The 26,036-nt window shown below is 41.6% G+C and overlaps 2 protein-coding genes across 3 annotated transcripts in view; both read left to right on the top strand.

Annotated features, from left to right (window-relative positions):
* The window catches only part of PWP2 (PWP2 small subunit processome component), a 28,197-nt gene extending 22,471 nt beyond the window's left edge, over positions 1-5,726 (top strand). The window contains exons 19-21 of the mRNA XM_037903006.2: positions 873-1,023; positions 4,006-4,080; positions 4,242-5,726. Of these exons, the coding sequence (XP_037758934.1) occupies positions 873-1,023; positions 4,006-4,080; positions 4,242-4,392 (377 nt within the window). The 3' untranslated portion in view covers positions 4,393-5,726. The remainder of the gene's footprint in view (positions 1-872; positions 1,024-4,005; positions 4,081-4,241) is intronic.
* Positions 5,727-8,477: 2,751 nt separating this feature from the next.
* GATD3 (glutamine amidotransferase class 1 domain containing 3) lies at positions 8,478-22,845 on the top strand. Of its 2 annotated transcripts, XM_043538119.1 has the most exons (7): positions 8,478-8,821; positions 12,559-12,611; positions 13,762-13,875; positions 14,237-14,356; positions 18,747-18,839; positions 19,238-19,394; positions 20,050-22,845. In XM_043538119.1, exons 1-7 carry the CDS (start codon positions 8,726-8,728, stop codon positions 20,176-20,178), a joined length of 762 nt encoding a protein of 253 aa, XP_043394054.1. In that variant the 5' UTR covers positions 8,478-8,725; the 3' UTR covers positions 20,179-22,845. The 2 variants fall into 2 exon arrangements, with proteins under 2 accessions (XP_043394054.1, XP_037758917.1); XM_037902989.2 differs by lacking the exons at positions 8,478-8,821; positions 12,559-12,611 and adding an exon at positions 12,649-13,191.
* Positions 22,846-26,036: the final 3,191 nt, after the last annotated feature.

The raw sequence follows: 26,036 nt of genomic DNA, 5'->3' as shown, positions 1-26,036 counted from the left end.
GACGTATCAGAGTCCAGGGGCTTGTGGGGAATTCAAAAAGGGGATTAGACATTTATAAGAATGATGAGAAAATTCAGAGTTACATTAGATTGGACTTTTATTTGGAAGGGTTATAAATAAGGCTACAATTTTGGCATGGGTCTTTTTATTAAAGTCATGGACAGGATGCAGGAAATAATGAATCATGGAAATGTACACACACAGTAATCCAGTAACGAAGCCCGAGGCCTGCCACCCGGGGCTGAAGCCAAAGAACTTTGATATCTCTTAAAATCATGGAAGCCGCAACCTCCATGACAGAAGCATAGCCTTAGTTATAAATCCTCATGCTTCAGGGCATTGTAATCTACTAACAGACAGAGGTTACGAAGAAACTTCTTTTGTGGGAAGGTTATTCTAGTACCTTCCTCTGAAGCATCCTATACTGGCCAATGTTGGGAACAGGAACACTCAATGAGGTGGAGCACTGGTCTGATCTGCTATGGCAGTTACTATAAAGTAAGAAGCAGCAAGATTTTGCCAGAGCCTGGATGTGCAGAGAGAGGGAAAGGGTGGAGTGAAGGTAGTTGAAGTTTTAATAGGAAATAAATGTCATGGCAGACCCTGTTTTAGTGGTAGATAGGAGGATCTTGCTTTTAAGTGCTGTGGAGGTTGGAAGATTCAGAGGGGAGTAACTTACTTTCTGAAGGACTGGCAAGTGTTGATCACAATATGGCAGATTACCTCCTGTCCAGTGATGCAGAATAATAGAACTGGGGTAGTCTCTGAAAGGGCGTCTCCTCAATTTTCCTTCCCTTTCGTCACACCCCATAATTCCAGTTGAAAGCTTGATGGGTTTTTTTTGTTTGTTTGTTTTTGTTTTTAAAAAACAGTTGACGTTGTCTGCTCATCGCTCCCAGAGCTGTATGTGGAAAAGGTGCTGGAGTTTCTAGCCTCTGCCTTTGAGACATCTTGTCACTTAGAATTCTATCTTACTTGGGCTCAGCGGTTGCTGATGCTACATGGACAGAAGTTAAAAACAAGGTGAGTGGACTTGAAAATCAAAACACAGAAAATTTGACATTTTAGGCTAAAGTTTAAAATATTTGAGAGACAGTTAAGAGGCTTCCAGCAACTATCTTTGAGATTCTGTATTGAAACATACAGCCCAATTAAAGTTACTTGATTTTTAAAAAAAGAAAAGGAGTACTTGTGGCACCTTAGAGACTAACCAATTTATTTGAAAAAGAAAAGGAGTACTTGTGGCACCTTAGAGACTAACCAATTTATTTGAGCATAAGCTTTCGTGAGCTACAGCTCACTTCATCGGATTCATACTGTGGAAAATACAGAAGATGTTTTTATACAAACAAACCATGAAAAAATGGGTGTTTATCACTACAAAAGGTTTTCTCTCCCCCCACCCTACTCTCCTGCGGGTAATAACTTATCTAAAGTGATCACTCTCCTTACAATGGCAGGTTTCAGAGTAACAGCCGTGTTAGTCTGTATTCGCAAAAAGAAAAGGTGTACTTGTGGCACCTTAGAGACTAACCAATTTATTCAAAGTTTTTTTGTTGAAGGATAGTCAACTTCGAAAACAGACTCCAACGAGAGACTGCTGAATTGGAATTAATTTGCAAATTGGATACAATTAACTTAGGCTTGAATAGAGACTGGGAATGGTTGAGTCATTATAAAAAGTAAAAAGAAAAGGAGTACTTGTGGCACCTTAGAGACTAACCAGTTTATTTGAGCATGAGCTTTCGTGAGCTACAGCTCACTTCATCGGATGTGTGTATATAATGTCTTCTGCAGTTTCCACGATATGCTATGCATCCGATGAAGTGAGCTGTAGCTCACGAAAGCTCATGCTCAAATAAACTGGTTAGTCTCTAAGGTGCCACAAGTACTCCTTTTCTTTTTACGAATACAGACTAACACGGCTGTTACTCTGAAACCTATAAAAAGTAACCTATTTCCCCTTGTTTATTATTCTCTCCCCCCCCCCCCCCCCATTTCCTTTTCATTTTCTTGGTAAACCCTGGATTTGTGCTGGAAATGGCCCACCTTGATTATCATACACATTGTAAGGAGAGTGATCACTTTAGATAAGCTATTACCAGCGGGGGGGGGGGGGGGGGGGGGGGGGGGGTAGAGAAAACCTTTTGTAGTGATAAACACCCATTTTTTCATGGTTTGTGTGTATAAAAACATCTTCTGTATTTTCCACAGTATGCATCCGATGAAGTGAGCTGTAGCTCACGAAAGCTTATGCTCAAATAAATTGGTTAGTCTCTAAGATGCCACAAGTCCTCCTTTTCTTTTTGCGAATACAGACTAACACGGCTGTTACTCTGAAACCTGTTACTTGATTATTATGACTTCCCAATGACCAATATATGTTGAAATGTGAGTATTTGGGAGACACAACATGAATCCTACAGTAAAGTTGCAGAGAAGGCTCTCCTAGATTGTAGGTAGAACTTTGTTTGAACTTTTAGCTTTAGGTGCTAAATGCATAAAGCTATAAAGAGCTGTAAGAAGACTTGTGGGAACAATGTTCTTAGACAATTATTTACATTTCATGTAATTGACATCCAATTGGGCAGTGCTTCATACCTAATTATGCTGACTTTGTAGACTTTGCTTATGTTTTTAGTAGACTGTCAATCACAGTTAACACCTGTGATTAACTGAAAACAAAATTAACACATTAATCGCATACCTCTGGGTGGGGAGGGAGGCATCGGGGGGGGGGGGGGGGGGGGGGGGCTGAAGCCCCAAGCCGGGCTGGAACCCCGCACCCCAAGAGGGGCTGAAGACTGAAGCCCTTAGCCCCTAGCCCAGTGGTTCTCAAACTTTTGTACTGGTGACCCCTTTCACATAGCAAGCCTCTGAGTGCGACCTCCCCCCCCCCCCCCCCCCCCCCCCAATAAATTAAAAACACTTTTTAATATATTTAACACCATTATAAATGCTGGAGGCAAAGCGGGGTTTGGGGTGGAGGCTGACAGCTCATGACCCCCCATGTAATAACCTCATGACCCCCTGAGGGGTCCCAACCCCCAGTTTGAGAACCCCTGCCCTAGCCTATATTTGAAAATGCAGAGAACCTACAAAAATATTTTTAAAAATGGTATTCTATTATTGTTTAATTGTGCGATTAAAACTATGACTAATCGAGTTACATTTTTTTAATCTCGTGCTTAATGGGGATTAATTTTTTTAATCACTTGACAGCCCTAGTTTTTTGGAAAGCAGTGTAATGATTTCTGTATTCTGCGTTCCTGCCTAGTTCCTTTAAGGCAATTAGACAAGATATGAGTGTTTCAGCTCAGTGTTCTTTTAGAGTTTTTGGGCAATTGGAATGAGGACACTGGGCAAATTAAAAATCTGACAGCTCTTCCCAACTACTATTTGGGAGTCACCGTAGACCAGAGGAAGAAGCGATAATGTTTTCCTTTCCTTGCTGATGTGGGGTGAAGAATGAGTAGTTATTCACACATCATGCCATCATTTAATGAATCTGAAATGGCAAGGAAGATTGATTCTTTCTTTTGTTTTGTTACAAAGTAGCAGTGGATAGTTTGTAAAGTCCAACTTCCTGCCTTGCTTTCCTGGAATTTATACTTTGAGTCAACTTCTTCATTATAGCAAACAGAATCAACTCTGAAAAGTTGCCATTTGACCTCAGAATGGAACGGTTTCTGGGGCTGATTTCTACATTGGTGCTGGGGAGGGAGAAGCATTTGACTAACTCAGCTGAAGCAACATGAGTAATAAATTGCATACATATGTTGTACTGAGCTAAAATTGTACACAGGTTTATTGGTGGACACAGCACAAAGTTACAAGGTCACTTGCTTTTATTCAGTGATATTTTAGATTTAGAACATTGATATGTAAAAATGAGCTAACAATATAACCGTTTTTTTTATTTGAAGAATAATGTTGAAAAAGGATTCTAGAAATCCATGTATAAATACAGGCTACACAGTTAGTTGCTTGCTTTCTCCTTTATAGGTCAGGGAAGCTGCTGCCCATGATTCAGTTCCTTCAGAAGAGCATCCAACGTCACTTTGAAGATGTTTCTAAACTGTACGTATTGCTGTCCTTTAAATATTTTTAAAACTTAAACCATAATCTTGTACAAAAGCTTAAGGCTATTGAATGTTGAGAGGGAAAATTTGTGTGATGTACTTAGATGAAGCAGAACCTAGCTTTTAACGTTTTTGTATTCTGGTGACTTGTTTTTACAGCTGTGAGTGGAATCGCTATAATATTAAATATGCTTTGGCCATTTCACAACAACGGGGCATGAAACGTCCTGCAGAAACATCAGTGAGTGAAGAGGAGTTGGAGGACTCTAACAGTGATTATCTTATGGAAGAGGCAACCACGGAATCATAAGGACAACGTATTTTCCCTTAATTTTCCTATTCCTTTTTGTTTTTTGGGGACCTACAGAAGCAATCACTTGCACCAGTGGTATTCACTGAGATTAAGTGGCCCTCATAGTGGCTTATTTTGTATATGTTGTGATATAGGCTTGGAGTAATCTGCAAAGGTACAGAATCTGGTTCGATTTAGGATAGCTAAAGTGTAGTCCATAGAGTCTCTAAAACATGGCTTGTGGCCTCCCTCTTCCCGTAACTGAGGGAGCAAGGACAAAGGTGATCAGTTAGATTTGTATCCAAATTCAAATAAGATACTTGTGTTCATCTGTCAAAAAAGATAAAAGCACAAGTAAACATATTGTTTGTGTTTATTTTTGATAAAATTTGTATAAATATACAGGCATTTTAGGCATTGCAAATCACTCTCTGAAGCCTTTGCTGTCACAATATTTCTGTGCCCCTGGATTAAACTCTTTTTTTAGTCATTTTTGTGTGTGTCATTTTTCATTAAATATTTGGAGGGTTGCATATTGACCTCAACTCATTTTAAAATGTTATCCCAGTTGCATTTAATAAAACAATAATAATAATTTGCTAAATTCTAAAATTATCCAAACTTTAAGCTGAATATTACCCAAAAAAAGGAAAAATATATTTGAGATAAATGTTTCACCATAGTGTGAACAAATATGTGAGCAAAGATTCTGTGCAGTACAGCATCTGCAAGGAATTTAATTGGTTAATGATCAAGGTATTGCAGTAAAGATTTATGTCCAGAAATTTCCAGCCTGTTGAATGCAACTTATACCACTATGTAACCAAATCAGAAGAACAATAAATATCTGAATGTTTGTTTCTCTTTTCTTTTTTTCTTTTTAACATGACAGCTGTTTTTTGTTTTGTTTTTTTTGTTTGTTTGTTTTTTAAACAGTACAACCAGGGTTCATTAGGATGTCAGATTTTGCAGGTTTGGATCTCCCAGTTGCTTTAAATGTGAGTTAACATGAGCACCAGTGAATTACTTTTTTGATATTCTGGGTATGGAAAAAACATGCACGTCTCCCATGCAATATATTAAAAGATCTCTATTAGTGAAGAATATCTCACAGATTACGACTGGTTTTAATCACAAGTGATCTTCTATTAAATTCTATTTTGGTGGGTTTGCTTTCCTCTCTCTTTCTCTCAACACTTGGCAAAAAGTTACTGAAAACTGTTACCAAGAAAATGTGCATCAGAAATGTTTAGATATACACAAAATCAGTTTGTATGACTCAACTGTATAAAATAAATATTATTGTATACTCTGGTGATCCAAGTAAATAAATATACCAGTGTAAAACTGTTTTTCCATGCTTATTCTTGCGAATTACTTCTTCCTTCCACTATTATCCAGTACATAAGTCATTTCTAGTCACTTCACTGGCCACGGTGGTAGTGTTTTACTTTCTTCCTACATGATTGTTTATCATTGTTTAGCATCAAAAAATCTTTTCACCGTTGCTGCTTTTATTGCCTCTTTTTATTTGTTTATTTTGGTGTCTCCATGTCTTGCATGTGTTGCAAGATGTCAAAAAAGATAAAAAGTATTAAAGGAGCGAAAGAGCTGGGGACACATACCAGTCGTGGCACTCTGGATTGTTTCTCCTTTTTTAAAAAAACCCTTATTTTCTCAAATCAAATGCTGGTTTTAGGGGCCTCTCCCCTGGTGTTGAGAATAGGCTGCGTAGAAGGGAGAAACCAAATAAATGAGGAAAGAGCAAATGTTAGGAGACCTAAAAGGATTACAGGTGGATAGGGACTGTTAAAATCATGAAATCTTACATGATTGAGAACAAAGTTCTACATGGTAGCGGTATCAGCATATGGTTACATAGGCTGACATTACCCCATAATTGCTGCCCCATTGCTTACGGTTTCTTGTGTGTCTTGTCTCTAGACTGTGTGCTCTTCAGGACAGGAACTGTTTACCATGGGTCTGCACAGCAGCTACTGGAAATGGATCTTAGCACTGTAAGGCCACCTCGGTTATCTCAATAGTATCTAAGTGTGTGTGTGTAAGGATTATAAGCCACAATTGTATATAAGCCACATTGTTATTAAGGTAGTCTTGATCTTGCCCCTAAATTTGTGTGCCGGCAGTTCTTGGATGCTAGTTTTGAAAGTTTGGAAAAGGTAATACAAAGGATTACATCTGTGGAGGGAGAGCTATGCTTTTGTATTACCCATGTCAAAAACATTTACATTTATAAGTGTAGTATTTTTGTGCAACTATACAGCACAGGCAACACAATGAAACCAGATTTCTCTGTGGAAGTGCCTGGAGTACTTTCATCAAGCATAAAGCCAGCTTCTGCACCAACCACTCCCTGCGTAGGGGGTGATGCAGTCATCCATTCCTCAATTGAGCTAAGACAGAGCTATCAAAATAAACATATTTGTCCTGCTTAAGTTGTCCAGTAATGTTTTGTGAAGTGCTCATATAGCATGGTAATGAGAGTGATACTGAAAGCTGAACAGAATGAGTCTGGTAAGCCCAACATTAGGCCTAATATTTCCTCCTGTTTAGCCCAGTTTATGTGATTTTGAATGTGGGCAGTCAACTATAAAGGATTTAGGCCTTGAACCTATGAAGACTAGCGTATGCTCAGCTGTATGCACAAGTGCTATTGAAGTCAATGTGGCTACCCACTTGCCTACATTTTGCAGGATCAGACTTTGTCTACACACACTTGCACCAGTTTAAAGGTGTATTTTTAACCCAATTTAGTTAGATCCATGCAACTATCTTTGTAGCTGTGCTTATTTAATTTTGAATGTATATTTTATCTTAATCCTGTAAAAAACATACCCATATCTACTTAAACTGAAATAAAATGTTTAAACTAATTTAAGGGTCTAAAATAGCTTTAAGCTGGTGCAAGTTTGTGTTTTTTCTTACTATTTCCCTCTTCTGATCTCCTATGTAAAGTGCTTGGATGAGAAGTGTTATGGAAGATATAAGTACAGAATTATTATCTTTAAGCCAGTAGTTTGGACTTCAAGGAGCAGGAATTAAGGGGGGCGGGGGGGGAAGAGCTGTAAGGGTTTTGGCAGCATCTCTGTGGCATTTCCTCTCTCTGCATAAGAAACAAAATATCCATGGAATATTTTTAAGGGACTTTCCACAAAATGTACAGACGATCTCCTGGTTTCAGAGGGAAAAAAGAATATTTTGTACAAGAGAAGCTGCAGTGAAGGGGGTCCTGAGCCTCTGCATGAGGGGCATGTTGAACATATTTGGCCTAACTGGTCTGTGTGTTGATCTTTGCCTCTTGCTGCACATCACTTATGTGCCACATTTACCCTACTACTGAGCTTCTGATGCCTGGGTTTATTTTAGCTGTAAGAGTGAACTAACAATTTTAGCAAAACCTGAGTATTCAAAAATTGTGAGATTTAAAAAAGAAATAAGGTATTTTTGGATTTTTATTTGTCTTCTAATCTTTGAACAATGCAGGAACAGTCAGCTAATGTTTTCAAGCTTTACTCTGCAACCAAGAAGGCAAGAAACCTCTGTTTTAAAAAAACAAACACCAAACAAAAAGCTGGGGTGCTGTAGGTACATGATTTCAGGAGCTGTGGCTTCAAGGAAAACAGCAACTATGAGACCTAGCACCCCAAACTTGAGCTTAATCGTAAATCCCATGAAAATGTGTCTTGGGTGTGGGCATTTTTGAAGGAGGGGTCTGAAAGGTTAGCACCAAGTTTCAATGTGAATAATTATTAAAATTCATTAAATTTATACAGCGCTTTTTGCAAAGGCAGGTCGGGATGGTCAATGATCTGGGGGGTCTGATCCTCCAACTACTGCTGGGCATCTAGCACTTGCTACCCGGGATTGGGGTGACTAGACCTGCCGATTTTATAGGGACAGTCCCGATTTGGGGGTCTTTTTCTTGTATAGGCTCCTATTACCCCCCCCGTCCAGATTTTTCTCACTGGCTGCCTGGTCACGCTACCCGGGCTGAGCTCGCAGTCCTGCAGGTGGTCGTGGGGCTCCCGGCGGGCCCCAGCGGAGACACCAAGAAGGGGGCAGCGGGGGCGGGCTGAGGAGAGGATGGGGGCGAGGCACGAGTGGCTGTGGCCGGCGCCCAGGGCGCTCTGCGGGTGCCCTGAGACGCCCAGCACGGAGCAGGCAGAGGGCGAAGCCCGGCCCCGGCCGAGCAGCAGGCTCCGTAGCAGCGGGCGGGGACCTCCCGCCTCTAGCCGGCGCTGTGCGGCTGCAAGGCCCGGCCGGCCGCGCCCTGGGGCTCGCTGCTGCACCCGCCCGGCGCCTCCCGCCCGCGCCTCCCCTGAGCCCGGCCATGCTGGCGGCGCGGCTGCTGCTGCGGGCGGCCCCGAGCGGGCGAGCCTCGCTCCACGGCTCCGCCCGCCGCCTGCGCGGGGCCCGGGTGGCCGTGGTGGGTGCGGCCCGGCCGCGGGCGGGACGGGGGGACTCCGGCGGGGCTGGGCTCGGCTCCCCCCTGGGGCCGGGGTCGAGCTGGGCCCCTTAGCAGGGCTTAGCGCCAGCTGCGGCGGGGCGGCCCTAGGCTCCGGGCGAGGGGCGGGCTGGGCAGCGCAGCCCATGCTGGGGGGCTGGGCGGGGAGGCGTTTTCCACTTGGGGAGCCGCCTTCCCCCCCTCCCCAGGGCGGGTGATAAGCCCAAGGTGACCCTCTCGCTGCCTGCTTCTGCACTGGTGTCCTCTGCTTGGCCTGGGCTGGGGCGGGTGCCGGGTGCGCGGGGTTAGTTGCCTGGTTAGAGCCCGCTCTGCAGCGGGTGGCGATCCAGCGGGAATCTTTGTGCGATTAGTACAGATTACTTGGCTTTTAAGAGTGTGGAAAGGGTAATGCTAGTTGAAGGAGACTGGCCACCCACCAAGCAGAGTCCTGGAGCTGAAATGTTCTGCCTCCCCCCTGTTAGGATACCCACTCTGGGTACTGCTGTATTAACACAGGGCATAATGCTTAAGCATATAAGAGCGGCCATACTGGGTCAGACCAAAGGTCCATCCAGCCCAGTTTCCTGTCTACGGACAGTGGCCAATGCCAGGTGCCCCAGAGGGAATGAACAGAACTGGGCAATTTTAAGTGATCCATCCCGTCATCCAGTCCCAGCTTCTGGTCTTTGGCAGTTTAGGGATCTTGAGAGCATCGGGTTGCGTCCCGGACCACCTTGGCTAGTAGCCGTTGCTGGACCTATCCCCCATGAATAGATCTAATTCTTTTTTTAATTCAGTTGTACTTTTAGCCTTCACAGCATCCTGGGCAATGAGTTGCACAGGTTGACCGTGTGTTGTGTTAAAAAGAACTTCCTTGTTTTGTTTTTAAACCTGCTTCCTATTAATTTAATCGGGTCCCTAGTTCTTGTGTTATGTGAAGGAGTAAGTAATACTTTCCTGTTCACTTTCTCCACACCAGTCACGATTTTATAGACCTCTCTCATATCCCCCCTTAGTAGTCTCTTTTCTAAGCTGAACAGTCCCAGTCTTATTAATCTCTCCTCATATGGAAGCTGTTGCATATCTCTAGTCATCTTTGTTGCCCTTCTCTGCACCTTTTCCAGTTCTAATACATCTTTTTTGAGATTGTGTTACCAGAATTGTGTGCGGTATTTAGCATGTGAGCATAGCATGGATTTATATAGTGGCAATATGATATTTTCTGTGTTATTATCTACCCCTTTCCTAGTGATATCTAACATTGTTCGTTTATTTAACTGCCGCTGCACATTGAGTGAAAATTTTCAGAGAACTATCCATCTCTTTCTTGAATGGTAACAGCTAATTTAGACTCCATTGTTCTGTACGTATAGTTGTGATTATTTTTCCCAGTATGTGTTACTTTGCACTTTTCAACACTGAGTTTCATCTGCCATTTTGTTGCCCGGTCACCCAGTTTTGTCAGATCTCTTTGTAATCTTTACAGTCAGCTTTGAACTTAACTATCTTGGCCCAAGATTCTCGGGTAATTTTGTATCATCTCCAAATTTTGCCACCGCACTGTTCGCCCTTTTCTTAGATCGTTTATGAATATATTGAACTGCACTGGTCACAGTACAGATTCTGGGGGTCCCTTCTACTTCCCTCTCTCCATTGTGAAAACCAACCATTTATTCCTACGCTTTGTTTTCTATCTTTTAGCCAAAAGAACAGGAGTACTTGTGGCACCTTAGAGACTAACCAATTTATCTGAGCATAAGCTTTCATGAGCTACAGCTCACTTCATCGATGCATTCCGTGGAAAATTCAGTGGGGAGATTTATATACACAGAGAACATGAAACAATGGGTGTTACCATACACACTGTAACGAGAGTGATCAGGTAAGGTGAGCTATTACCAGTGGGGCGGGGGGAACCTTTTTTAGTGATAATCAAGGTGGGCCATTTCCAGCAGTTGACAAGAACGTCTGAGGAACAGCGGGGTGGGGGGGAAATAAACATGGGGAAATAGTTTTACTTTGTGTAATGACCCATCCACTCCCAGCCTTTATTCAAGCCTAAGTTAATTGTATCCAGTTTGCAAATTAATTCCAATTCAGCAGTCTCTCGTTGGAGTCTGTTTTTGAAGTTTTTTTGTTGAAGAATTGCCAATTTTAGGTCTGTAATCGAGTGACCAAAGAGATTGAAGTGTTCTCCGACTGGTTTTTGAATGTTATAATTCTTGACGTCTGATTTGTGTCCATTTATTCTTTTACGTAGAGACTGTCCAGTTTGGCCAATGTACATGGCAGAGGGGCATTGCTGGCACATGATGGCATATATCACATTGGTAGATGTGCAGGTGAACGAGCCTCTGATAGTGTGGCTGATGTGATTAGGCCCTATGATGGTGTCCCCCGAATAGATATGTGGACACAGTTGGCAATGGGCTTTGTTGCAAGGATAGGTTCCTGGGTTAGTGTTTTTGTTGTGTGGTTTGTGGTTGCTGGTGAGTATTTGCTTCAGGTTGTGGGGCTGTCTGTAAGCAAGGACTGGTCTGTCTCCCAGGATCTGTGAGAGTGATGGGTCGTCCTTCAGGATAGGTTGTAGATCCTTGATGATGCGTTGGAGAGGTTTTAGTTGGGGGCTGAAGGGGATGGCTAGTGGCGTTCTGTTATTTTCTTTGTTGGGCCTGTCCTGTAGTAGGTAGCTTCTGGGTACTCTTCTGGCTCTGTCAGTCTGTTTCTTCACTTCAGCAGGTGGGTATTGTAGTTCTTGTTACAGTGTGTATGGTAACACCCATTGTTTCATGTTCTCTGTGTATATAAATCTCCCCACTGTATTTTCCACTGAATGCATCCGATGAAGTGAGCTGTAGCTCATGAAAGCTCATGCTCAAATAAATTGGTTAGTCTCTAAGGTGCCACAAGTACTCCTTTTCTTTTTGCGGATACAGACTAACGCTGCTGCTGCTCTGAAACCTATCTTTTAGCCAGTTACTGATCCATGAGAGGACCTTTCCTCTTATCCCACGACTGCTTAGTTCGCTTAAGAGCCTTTGGTGATGACCTTGTCAAAGGTTTTCTGAAAGTTTACTCACCGTATTGATTGGATCACCTTTGTCCATATACTTGTTGATACCCTCAAAGAATTCTAATAGATTGGTGATGCATGACTTCTTTTTACAAAAGACTCTTCCCCAACATATCGTGTTTATCCATGTATCTGATAATTTTGTTCTTTACTGTCATTTCAAGCAATTTGCCTGGTGCTGAAGTTAGGTTTATCAGTCTCTAATTGCGAGGATTACCTCTGGAGCCTTTTTTAAAAAATGGGCCTTACATTAGCTACCCTCCAGTCATCTTGTACAGATTGAAGCTATAGATGCCCGGATTGCCTCTGGAGCCTTTTTTTAAAATGGGCATTACATTAGTTACCCTTCAGTCATCTTGTACAGATTGAAGCTATAGATTACTTACCACAGTTAGTAGTTCTGCAATTTCATATCTGAGTTCCTACAGAACTCTTCGTTGAATACCATCTGGACCCAGTGACACTTTAATTTATCAGTTTGTTCCGAAATCTCCTGTATTGACATCTCAGTTTGGGTAACTTTCTCAGATTTATCACCTGAAAGGAATGGATGGGTGTGGGAATCTGCCCCACATCTTCTGCAGTGAAGACCGATGCAGAAAAATACATATTTTGTCTGAAATATTGTTTGATTTTCTCTTTGCAGGTCTTGTCTGGATGTGGTGTGTATGATGGTACGGAAATCCATGAGGCCTCAGCGTAAGCAGCTTTGCATTATTGCAGAGTCCAGAAAAGTATTCTTCACATGATTAGAGCATTTTATTCTCTTTAATTAATTTCCAGTTTCCCAGGGCTGTCGGTACTACCCTGGAAGAGCCTTGATGGTGTGTGGTTTTCTCCCAGGGTTGGTTCTTTCCATACCCCATGAAAATCCACCATTTTGTCTCAGCTTTATGATCCTCCTTAAGTTCTCATACTGGATGCTTCCGGATGAGGAGGAGTGGGCAGACTCCATCACCACCACATGCTAAGCCAGAGCAACGAGCTATTGGTCAACAATCCTTCTCTCCCAAGAGCTAGCTGCTGCTCTAGCGTTTCCAGCTTAGGAAGCAAGACCACAGACTTTACTTATTTCATAATCACCTTTCTGGGCCAAGTTCCAGTGCCAGGATTGTTAATATTCACATTGAGTTTAACCTATCACACTGTATATCAGATAATGGGACATTGATCTTAATGCCCTTTTGTGAGACATTTGGACTCTTCTTAAAGTTCTGAAGGAAGACTGTACTGATTTCTATAACAAGAGTAAATAACATGGCAATCAAAGGGGTTTAAGGTAACAACTGAAGCTCATCTAGTCTTCCACCTCACTTCCCCCCCTTTACAGACTATAATAAATGCCCTATACCAGTGGTGCCCAAACTTTTCCTGTCGTGCCCCTCCCCTTACCAGTAATAGAATCTGTCTGTCTGTGTGGCGCCCCCGCCCCCCCCCCCCCCCACACACACACACAGTTGGGTCTGCAGAGGAACACGTGGGCTGAAGGCAGAGCTGGGGACAGAACTGGGAATGGGCAAGGAGCTGTGGCTAGAGGTGGAGCTGGGCTGGAGTGGTGCTCCCTCCCACTCCCTGTGGGCATTGGCCCAGGTCCTGCTGCGGGCACCCCCTCAAATGTTCCTCCGCACCCCCTTGGGGGGGCTCACCACACAGTTTGGGGACCACTGCCCTATACGTTCCCTAAAAACTGACACTTTGCGGTCATTTTTTATGCTATTTTGTCAGTACTGTTTTCCAAAACATAATATATTTCTGGTAGGACTCAGAGCCAGATAAAAACCTTCTCTAACTGGCTCCTTAAGACTCCCTCTCTTCTAAGGCTTTCATCATATTTTTACCTATTTTGTAGTATTTTGGTTCACCTGAGTCGTGGGGGAGCTGAAGTTCAGATGTATGCCCCAGATATTCCTCAGATGCATGTTATTGACCACAGCAAAGGACAACCAGCTGAGGCTGAATCAAGGTAAGAGCTACATTTAATTTGCACAAGATGGCTCCTGCTTCTTGAGCTTGTGCCACAGGGACGTGCTGCAGGAGTTATGCCCTGTGTTAAATATTTACTAGTAGCAATTTTCCCAAAGTGTTTAACTTTATGCCTACTAATATTTTGTATGTGAGAAAAACTTAGATTCTTTGTCTTGTGACTTATCCCACTCCTTGCTCATGGGTACTGTATATTCCAGTTCTGTTTCAGAAGCAGCTGTAGTTATTCAGGGTCATTATTTTCAACTCTTCAAAAATAACACCCTTTTCTTACACAGTTTCACCACACTTGTATGCACTGGTTTCATTCCTCTTATTGCTTTATTTCTTGTTCTTTCAAGAAACGTTTTAGTGGAATCAGCAAGGGTTGCTCGTGGTAAAATCACAGACCTGGCTAAACTTAATACAAAGGACCATGATGCTGTGATATTCCCTGGTGGATTCGGAGCTGCTAAAAACCTGTGAGTGCCAAGTTAAGTAAAGTGATACAGAAATCCTTTATGCATAACTCAGACAGTAATAATAGGAAACAGTTAGTGGCCTTTTTGTAAAATATGTTAATTTACATAGTCTACCCCAGTGGTTCTCAACCAGGGATATGCGTAGGTCTTCCAGGGGGTACATCAACTAATCTAGAAATTTGCCTAGTTTTACAACAGGCTACACTAGCAAAGTTGGTACAAACTAAAATTTCATACAGACAATAACTTATTTGTACTGCTCTATGTACTATGCACTGAAATGAAAGTACGATATTTATGTTCCAATTGATTTATGTTGTTATTTTAAAAATTAATCGCGATTAATCGCAGTTTAAATCACACTGTTAAATAGAATACCAATTGAAATTTATTAAATATTTTGGATGTTTATCTACATTTTCATATATATTTTATTTTGTGTTGTAATTGAAATCCAAGTGTATATTATTTTTGATTACAAATATTTGCACTGTAAAAATGATAAACAAAAGAAATAGTATTTTTCAGTTCACCTCATACAAGTACTGTAGTGCAATCTCTTTGTTGTGAAACTACAATTTACAAATGTAAATTTTCTTTTGTTACATAACTGCACTCAAAAACTAAACAGTGTCAAACTTCAGAGCCTACAAGTCCACTCAGTCCTACTTCTTGTTCAACCAATCACTAAGACAAACACGTTTGTTTACATTTACAGGAGATCATGCTGCCCTCTTCTTATTTACAATGTCACCAGAAAGTGAGAATAGGCATTTGCATGGCACTTTTGTAGGTGTCATAGAATCACAGAATATCAGGGTTGGAAGGGACCTCCTGCTCAAAGTAGGACCAATCACCAACTAAATCATCCCAGCCAGGGCTTTGTCAAGCCTGACCTTAAAAACCTCTAAGGAAGGAGATTCCACCACCTCCCTAGGTAACCCATTCCAGTGCTTCACAACCCTCCCAAGAAAAAAACAACTGGTGCTCCAGATGAGGCTTGAACTCACAACCTCAGCATCACTCCATGCAGCACTGCTCTATAAGTAAGGTGCGCTAACCCTTTGCACCACTGGAGCCCGCAAAAACAATACAATGAAGTGACTGAGGGCTTGGCTACATTTGTGAGTTAGAGTGCATTAAAGCAGTCCCGGGCCCCCTAGCTCACTACCCGTCCACACTGGCAAGGCACGTAGAGCGCTCATGGTACTCCACCTAGGCGAGTGGAATAACGTTTGCTGTGCCTTGGCTACAACGCCTGGGTGTCAGTGTGAACGAGATGTTGCATTACTGCATTCTGACTGGCCTCCGGAAATGTCCCATAATCCCCTTAAGTCAAGTGGCCACTCTTCTCATTGTTTTTGAATCACTGTAGGAATGCAGAAATGCCCTTTGAAAGCTCCATTTCTAACAGCCGGCATGCTTATGTGCTCCGAGACAAAGCAACCATTACTATGGAATGCTGTGTGTGAGAGAGAGAGAGAGAGGGGGGTGGGTGGGGGGGGTGGGGAGGGGGGGGATCTGCTGCTGTCTGAACTTACAAGACAGCATGCTGACATGCTCTCAGCCTCCCAAAAACTCCCTCTCTCTCTTCCCCCACAACACAATCCCTGTCACACTCCACTCCCCCCATTTGAAAATCACGTTGCAGTCACTTGTATGCTGGGATAGCTGCCCATAATGCACCACACCCAATGCCACTGCAAGTGCCGCAGATGTGGCCACACCAGTGCGCTTGAAGCTGTCAGTGTGGACAGACTGCAGCGCTTTCCCTACTGCGCTCTCCGAAGGCTGGTTTAACTCAAAGGGCTCTACATCTGCAAGTGTAGCCATGCCCTTAGCTAAGGTCACCCAGCAGGCCAGTAGCAGAGTTGAGAACAGAACCAAGGTCTCTGGATTCTCAGTCCAATGCCTTACTTATTGTGCCACACTGTCCCCCTGTCATTGCAAGCTATTTACGTGACAGATATGCTAAACATACATATACCCCTTCATGCTTCGGCCACCTTTCCAGAGGGCATGCTGATGAAGCTCGTTAAAAAAATGATGCGTTAATTAAATTTGTAACTGAACTCTTTGGGGGAGAATTGTATATCCCCTGCTCTGTTTTACCCACATTCTGCCATATAGTTCATGTTATAGCAGTCTCGGATGATGACCCAGCACATGTTGTTCATTTTAAGAACACTTTCACTGCAGATTTGACAAAATGCAAAGAAGGTACCAATGTGAGATTTCTAAAGATAGCTACAGCACTCGACCCAAGGTTTAAGAATCTGAAGTGCCTTCCAAAATCTGAGAATGACGAGGCGTGGAGCATGCTTTCAGAAGTCTTAAAAGAGCAACACTCCGATGCGGAAACTACAGAACCAAACCACCAAAAAAGAAAATCAACCTTCTGCTGGTGGCATCTGACTCAGATAATGAAAATGAACATGCATCAGTCCGCACTGCTCTGGATTGTTATCGAGCAGAAATCGTCATCAGTGTGGATGCATGTCCTCTGGAATGGTGGTTGAAGCATGAAAGGACATATGAATCTTTAGCGCATCTGGCATGTAAATACCTTGCAACGCCAGCTACAACAGTGCCATGCGAACGCCTGTTCTCTCTTTCCGGTGACATTGTAAACAAGAAGCCAGCAGCATTATCTCCTGCAAATGTAAACAAACTTGTTTGTCTAAGTGATTGGCTGAACAAGAAGTAGGACTGAGTGGACTTTTGCAGGCTCTAAAATTTTACATTTTTTTATTTTTGAATACAATTTTTTTGTACATAATTCTATATTTGTAAGTTCAACTTTCATGATAAAGATATTGCACTACAGTACTTGTATTAGGTGAAATGAAAAATACTATTTATTTTGGTTTTTTACAGTGCAAATATTTGTAATAAGAAATACTAATATAAAGTGAGCACTGTACACTTTGTATTCTGTGTTGTAATTGAAATCAATATATTTTAAAATGTAGAAAACATCCAAAAATCTTTAAATAAATGGTACTCGATTATTGTTTAACAGTGCGATTGATCCTGCTTAATTTTTTAATCACTTGACAGCCCTAGTTATAATTATATGGTAAAAATGAGAAAGTAAGCAATTTTTCAGTACTAGTGTGCTGTGACATTTTTGTATTTTTATGTCTGATTTTGTAAGAAAGTAGTTTTTAAGTGAGGAGAAACTTGAGGGTACGCAAGACAACTCGGACTCCTGAAAGAGGTACAGTAGTTGGGAAAGGTTGAGAGCCGTTGGAGCTAAGGAAGACTTCTTTCAAATTGTTTGGGGATTTCCATAGTATAACATTTTCAGTGCTGCACATGGATGGGTGGGCGGGGGTTTCCCTACATAATTCTTATTATTGTTAGTGTGCCATTTTGCAATCTGAAAATTCCACACTGAAAAATTTCCCACCAAAACTAGGCAGCAGTTCTAGTGCTTACACGCCACATTAAAAAAAAAAACCCTTTCCTTTCTCTGTGGTGGTGTGGTGGTGGTTTTGGGGGCATAATAGAGGGAAGTAGTGAAGTTTATAAAACTTTTAATTTTAGATCATCTTCAGTATCTTTCTCTTACTTCTTTCTGCCTCAATCTATATAGAAAGTGTTGGGATAGTATTAAACTAATCACTAAATAATTTCCTTTCAAAAAGTTCATGGATTAGCCAAGTGAAACCCCATGTGTCTTGTGACCAATTAGTCTTCTTATTCTCTTTGATTCTTTTGAGAAATTTGAGTGTATTTTTTTTAACCATCTGTTTTGGATGGTTTAGACACAATAAATCCTGGATCTTGGCAGGGGGTTAGACCAGATGATCCTTGTGGTCCCTTCTAACCAGTGATGAGCTGCCAAAATCTTAACAACGGGTTCCCTCCTCACCCCACAAGGGGGTCGTTGCCCACCCCCCGGGACTCCTGCCCCATCCAACCCCCCCACGTTCCTTGACGCCGCCCCCCCCCCCCCGGACCCCTGTCCCATCCACCCCCCTCCCCTGTCCCCTGTTCCAAAAGGGCTTCTAAATTTAACAACCGGTTCTAGCGAACCGGTGCAAACCGGCTCCAGCTCACCACTGCTTCTAACCCTGTGGTTCTACGATTCTATGAAATGGCTTCTTCTAGGATGTTCCTTGCTGTGTCGTCATAAGAAATTATTTGTTCTGTTCTGGTAATGATCTGAAAATCTGGTAACATTGCTATACTTTTTCTGCAAAATGTTAGAACACTTAGTACTTAGTTAAAACTAAGATTTGTGGTTTATAATTTGTTACTTGACTCAGTGAAGCATTAGTATCCATTTTCCATTTCTGATGTCCATTGAGAGCTGCTCTGAGTGTCCACATATAAAGTCATAGCATTATATTGAGGTGTTAACGAAAGCTTCTTGTTGTGGCAGTTCCACCTTTGCTGTGGATGGGAAGGATTGCAAAGTGAATGGAGAGGTTGAACGTGTCCTGAAGGAGTTCCACAAAGCTGGGAAACCCATTGGGTATGTACGTTCTAGGAGCATTGGGTATGGTACATTTAGAGGAGCAATTGAAAGTGCTGTTGTGTAGTTGATAATTTCTATAAGAGCAGAGATAAAACAAATGCTAGGTAAGTGGGTGGATGTTAGTCTTTGAGCTAGAAAAAATGTATTCAGCCTTGCATTTATTAGTGGTTCATTTGAAAAAAAAAAAATCTTCTTTCAAGATGGTAGGAAGAAAGAGAAGCTAAGAAAAAGTTTACCTTGCTTGCCAGGAAAAGCCTGACGTAGTTGGAAAGAAATTACCTTTTCATGTTTGACTTTATGATCTTTAAATACATGTGCATTTGAAGCTTCATAATTATAATTCGTTCTTTTAAGAAGTAGTCTCACTGGAGTAACCTTTTTTATTTTTCTTGCAGCCTGTGCTGCATTTCACCAGTGTTGGCTGCAAAAGTACTTCCTGGTGCTGAAGTTACTGTGGGACATGAAGAAGAGGAAGATGGGAAATGGCCTTATGCCGGAACTGCAGTAGCCATTAAAGCACTGGGAGGAAAACACTGTGTAAAAGAAGTAACTATATCCTTTCCAATTAATAATCCATGACCAAGTGTTGAGGGACACTACTATTCTTAATGTATAAGTCAGCACAGTTGCAAAAATACACAGAGTTGATGCTTAACTGTTGATAGTCTGGTAGGACTATACTGTAGTATGATACATGTGGATTAGGCAACATTATTCCCATTGATTTATCAAGTTAATTGTGTGGCTGAATCCTTACACATGGTGCTCAGTTGTTGCCTGAAAATTCCTCTGGCACAACCAGTGCAGCGGTTAAGTCAGAAGTGCTATATTATAATGGCCTACAAGTACAATCTATCAATGGAAAAGGACCCCATAACTAGTCAGTTTTGTTTGAAATTCATTTCTTTCTTTTTCCAAAAGTCTAAAGCCGTGACCAAGACATCTTTACCCTGAAGCATTAACTTCTAAGCAAGGAGTTTCCCATTTTCTCATGTAATCATTAATACTCTTTTCCCCATTGGTACAATACTGGTATTTCTGAAAAAATAAGTAGAACATCTCCATTCCGAGGCTACAGCTATGACCACCTTTACATTACTTGGGGGTTGGGGAAGATATTTATTGAAGATGTAGGTGGTGGTGTTTCATTCTGCAGACAGCATCTGCAAATACTAGGTTGGCTGTGTTTTCCTTAACTCTCTTCCACGAAGCTCATGTAGACGTGAATAACAAGATGGTTACTACCCCAGCATTTATGTGTGAAACGGAATTACATCACATCTTTGATGGTATTGGGGCCATGGTAAAGGGTGTGCTGAAATTAACAGGCAAATGAAGTGGCTATCTGTAATAATAATAGTAGTAAGCTTTAGGAAATTAAATGTACAATACCAGAAATATCATGCATCAATGGAAACATATTTCCCCTGCTTGCCCCATTAGCACTTTTATAAACCACAGACATAAAGTTGACAGTCTGATTCCCAGCTCTGTTCAGAGATTGCAAAAATGTTTGCTACATAAATGCATTGATTTCCAAGCACATCCTAACAAAAGGGTCTGTTGACTGGCTCTTTGAGTAAAAGTCATGCATCCTGTAACCTAAATAATTTTTTGGACTTGGACAATTGGTGCGGGTTGTGTGAGAATGTTCTGAGACCAGCCAGCATACTATTCCAGCAAAAATACCCTCCATCCCTTTGAAAAACACTAGGGACGCACATGAAAACCGAATGACATGAATACTGTGGAGTCAGAATATTTGGAGCAGTGGACTGAGCATAGGGCTGGATTGCTTTGTAGATTTCACAGTTCTGTTTCAGAGGCTGCGTAGTGTGGTTGAAATGCACCAGTTCAATTGCTATTGTGAGGAGTAGATCCAGCTGCTATGGGATTGACTGCCATTCAGAGGTGGGGAGTGAAGTTACTGCTGACTGCTGTTCTTTGAGAGGAAAGCTATGTTAAAATGCATTCCTGGCTAGTCTAGCTGCCTTGCATTGAAACAGCTATTGTATTTAGTTTTCTGGGTGTGTCAGTCTGAACTTTGGCATTGAGAAATTGCTGGGATCTGGGAAAGGAGAAATTTAAGAGGACTGAACAATAGGGACACACTTATCTGTGTGTTTCAAGCAAGGCTGCAATAGTTTGCTGCGTATGCAGTCATTTCCTATGTCCGTGAGGTAAACGTCAGGATCAGCTCTGATGTAGCCAATGGAAACAGTCATTTCTATGCCCCTTGGTTAACTCACCATTAATTAAAAACACTGTGTTGCATACCCCTCCTTTCCATATTCCTTTCATGGCTTTTTTTCTGTTTTAAAAGGTGGGCTTTTTCCAAATATGAATAAATCTGTGTGTCAACAGCAGGACACATCTTATTGTTAATGCCCTAGCATTTTGAAGAATCTCTCCTTATTTAATTGCACAATAGGCCTTTCATAGCGAAAAGAGGGCTTGAAACAAGGGGAAAGTATCAGCTGCAGTGCCTTGTACGTTTTAAAGATCTCTTCCACATGAACGTAGTTACTTGCCTAGCAGTGGGCAACAGGCTGACTCCAGTGCGGTTACCACCTTCCCCTTTCCAGACTAACAGAGCAACTTCCATCGACATACAATCAAATGGAAGAAGAATGAGGTATAAATTAATTAAATGTTGTCTAGTTATTTTCTTTTATCTTTTTCCCGCATCTCTTTTAATCATAGAATATTTGCATTTGAAGGAGCCTTTACTGATTCATAGAGTCCAACATCCTTCAGCATTTCCATCTCTTTCCTAAATGTTGTCTGTTCACTTCTTATTTTTCTTTTTCTTCCTGCCTCATTAACTTTTCCCTGTATAGGCCAGTATAGCGTTCTATTCTCTTTCAGCTCCAAGTTGTCTGTCTTTCACTCTATTCACAGAAAAATGATGCTGACATAACAGAACTTTGTGCCCCATGGGCACCTGCTTTTCACAGACAAAAACCATGTTCCAAATACATTTGCCCTGTGTTTTTTAATCAACAGGAATTTTAAGACCTGTACATGAAGTTGTTTTTCAAGAGTACCAATTCTTTTGTCCTATTATGACAATGATCCTAAAAGGTTACAACATGGATTTTGAGGATATTTTTGCCAGCACATACTCTGCTAATTTGTTTACTCTGAGATGTAATGATATGAATATACATTGTTCTGCTTATTGGTGCTTTTCTTATTTAGACTTTAGGCCTGCTGTCCCTGTTAAGAAAACTAAACTAGTTTTGATGTGGCTACAGAAATTTTCTGTGTGTGGTTTTAATACTACAGTAAAACACTGTACATAAAGTTAACAAAAATGTCATGTATGAGGTATGCTCCAGGGAATATATGTATCGTAGTGGGTGTTTCAGTTAAAGGTGGTTCTTGTAAATTTAAACTAATGAGCTTCATTTAGATTCTGATGCGGTCTGATTTAAGGTTTATTTTGTGATATCGCATTGAGGTATCATAAATACTATCTGTACCCTTGACTGGAGAGCAGTGGGGGTTTAAGAAGATGCTTTTCCTTTGTAAAAAAGATGGTTCAGTTTGAAAAACTATGTTCTTAACCTTGTTTAATCAATGCAGATGTGAAAAGAAAAGTACTTTTATGGAAGAGAGATTTTCTCTGTTAGAGCATTTTTTTAAAAATACAAAACATTTTTGTCAAGTACATCTCTGGCGTGAGCTGAGGTTTTGAAATTGCACCACAAGCATATGCACTATTCATGCTGATCACCTTAATAGTCAAAATTGTGAGCTTCAATAGTATCCTCTCTTATGGAGATTCTCAGGAAGCTAAAAACAAGAGCTACATACAAATTATATTATTAAGTGTGTTTGGGTGGAGGTTAGGAAACTTCATGTTGCTCATGATTTGTTACAATGCTGGGTTTGTGGGTGCAGAAAATGTAGGAAATCGTCAGTTACCAAAGGAGCAAGAATAGAAGTGGAAGACATTGTTTTCATGTAGCTGACTACAAATAAAGGCTGTTTCCATATGTTTCTCTTGTAAATTTATTTATGGATCAACTTATTTTTACAGATATGGGGTTATCTTAGTGGGGAGAAGGCAGGGTTTGAACCTTATTGAGGGTATGAAATGTTCTAACTATCTTTAAATGTTGAGTCAGTGGGAAAGCTCTAGAAGAAGGGGCTGTATAAAAGGAACTTTTTAAGCATGTTCTTAAATGTGTGCCTTCCTTACGTGTGCAGGAATTAAAAAAGAATAGTCTATAAACAGCACTGCAAAACTTCCAATACTTTGCCTGTAGAAGGGGTAGTGAACTCCTAGGATTAGTGAGAACTCCTACAGTCGGTGACAACTGTTGCGCTGTCTTCTACAGGACTGTGTGTATACCTCTTCTATGTCACTACATCTCCCAGGGATGTAGGTGGAGGTTTCTCTTTAGCTTCTCGTCTTAGCACAAGAAGGCTGTTGTACCTTAAGGTTTTTCATACCTGCAGCTCCATTGGAGGTAGCTGTAGTGCAGATTCAGGACTCTTTCCTTTCTGTTGGAATAAAACTTCCTTTTCTCCGGGCTAGACAGGGGTGATCTTTTTGAGAAAGGGAGATATTCTGAAGAAATAGCTAGCCCTATAGTACCACCAGTCATTGCAGAACGAGGCCACAGATCAAGCCAATGTACAGCTCTTCAGTCCTGGTTAATTCACTGAATGTAGCTACCCAAATAGGAGTGACTTCCAGAAATCCTTTCTTTCAACTGTGCCCTCTTTGGACAGTTGCAGTCCTAGTCATGGTGATCCATGGCTTTGGGACCTCCAGGTTGGATTGCTGCAATGCCCTGTGCCTGGGAATAAACATACAAGCCCTTAAAACTCCAACTAGTGTAGAATGCAACAGTGTACCTGGTAAGCAGCAGTGGTGGAAGAGAACACCTCACCCTGGAGTTCTTGTTTCTGTACTGGAGCCCATTTAACAACGGATCAAGGTCACTGTCCTAATTTTCTTAGTTTTCATGAGCTTGGGACTCTTACTTGGGAACCCAGCCGTCAGTCAACAAGACCTTTTAATGACAACTGTGCTCCTTATGAATAAGGGAGCCACCTGCAAAAAGAGAGGGAGTCATGAGTGCTGGGGACAGAGCTTTGTTCAGGACTGGCGCACAGTTGTGGAAGTGCCTTCAGTGGGGAGATCAGGAGGAAAATTAGCTTCACTACCTTCACAAAGACAAGACTTGTCACTGTGCTTGCCCTCAGCAAGAAATGCATTTTAAAACATCCCTTCAGCGCCAAGGAGAGGTAAGGGAGAAAGAACCAAAGACGAAAGAATGAATCTTTTATTTACTTGTGAGGCACTCAGATTGCACAGCGATGAGTACAGTACAAAACCCTTTCTGGTTCTTGTTGTGAGATGAGGTTTTAAACCTGCTGCTATTGGAGGACTTTAATATTACCCTGGCTTTTACCCAAGTGTAATTTTGGAGGGAAAGTCCATGTGTTGTGGGTGGGGGATTAGTAGGAAGAAGGAAATGCCTCTCTGGCAGGATTGGTTTTTTCCCCTCTCTCTGCAAAATGGTGGCTGTTTGAAGATTCCTAGAAGCTTATTCTTTCTGTCAGAGGTGGGCACCGTGCAGCTGAGGTGGTCAAAGGTGCATGGTAATTACACTTGAGCACGTGACTATCATCAGAACTCAGAGGTGTGTTCATCAAGTCTTCCCCCTTCTCCCCGCTTCTCTTCCGGCAGGCACACATTTACACACACACTAATTTGTCCATAGACAATGTTGTTTTCAGTCTGCAGACAAAATGTTTTAAGAGCTGATTTATATCACTGAAATGAACAGTTTAGTCCAGTATTAGCATGGCTTCTCCAGCAGCTCACATATCTAAATATGTTTGATGGATATGGACTATGGTTAACTGATCCTCTTGCCACACGCTTCCGTTACACTTTTGGGGAGAGTGGGTGAGGAGGAGGTGCAACATTATTCACTGTTACGCATGTATATGCAAGGTCTGAGTTGCAAAGTGTTCCATGTAAACATGTAGTCTCGTGTTCTCTCATTAAAAAAAATCCACTGTGGCCTGAGCTTGTGATACCAATTTCTCTGCAGTTTGAAGATTTGGCCTGTCTCACTCCCAACAGCTGGAAACTGTGCTTATTTCTAAGAATGAAATTATGGGTAAGGACAAAAGCTTTGTCTCATTGTTTCTATACTAGCAGGAAAGCAATCTTCAAACATGTTAGCTGCCAGCAGGGGGCACCTTCTGACCAGTCTTATGGGACAGAGGTTTCCTTCAACTGAAAAGCTGCTGTAGTCTAGCTTCAGAGTAGCAGCCGTGTTAGTCTGTATTCGCAAAAAGAAAAGGAGGACTTGTGGCACCTTAGAGACTAACCAATTTATTTGAGCATAAGCTTTCGTGAGCTACAGCTCACTTCATCGGATGCATTTATGATGCATCCGATGAAGTGAGCTGTAGCTCACGAAAGCTTATGCTCAAATAAATCGGTTAGTCTCTAAGGTGCCACTAGTCCTCCTTTTCTTTTTGTAGTCTAGCTGTTGCTTTCCCTTATAATGTTTTTATTTGGATATTGATGTTTGGGGCACTGAAACAATAAGGTAAAATAATAAACATTGCTTTCCACTTAGTTAAAGAAAAAACAAATTGAAGCCCGATTCCTCCTTAAAACATGCATTTGCAGCCTAGTTGTAGGGCAGTGATACTCAGACCCTCAGTGGTTCAGGAGCCAAATTAGCAATCCACATTACCCAAAAGAGCCAGAGTAGTGCGACTGCATTTTTTCATTTACTATAGTACTATATATTCATATTTAAACCATATGATGGGAAATATTTAGTTTTTGACTGACCAAGTGTTGTTATTTTATCAACTACAATTGGTTAATAACATACGGAAAGCATCATGATTGGTTAATAACTTAGTTTGATTAATAATTAAATCACACATTGTTTTAATATGTGCTATAAAGAACAGCAAGAGACACATTCAAGAGCCACTTGCAGCTCTTGAGCCTCAGTCTGAGTATTGTTGTAGGGTTTTGTTTGTAATGAGGTTGGAGAGGGGTCTTACATTTGATTCCTCGCCTTTCCCTCTTCCCGGGCTTGTAGCTTCTGAGGAGAAGGTCATGTCTTTTATAGGTCAGTGTCAATTCTCTGAAGAACTAAGGAAGTTACATTTAGTCGTCTTTTTCTAGAAGGGTGTGGTCTG

This window comes from Chelonia mydas, chromosome 1, assembly GCF_015237465.2.
Source record: "Chelonia mydas isolate rCheMyd1 chromosome 1, rCheMyd1.pri.v2, whole genome shotgun sequence".
NCBI lineage: Eukaryota > Metazoa > Chordata > Testudines > Cheloniidae > Chelonia > Chelonia mydas.
This window is presented reverse-complemented; position numbering and strand designations above follow the sequence as displayed.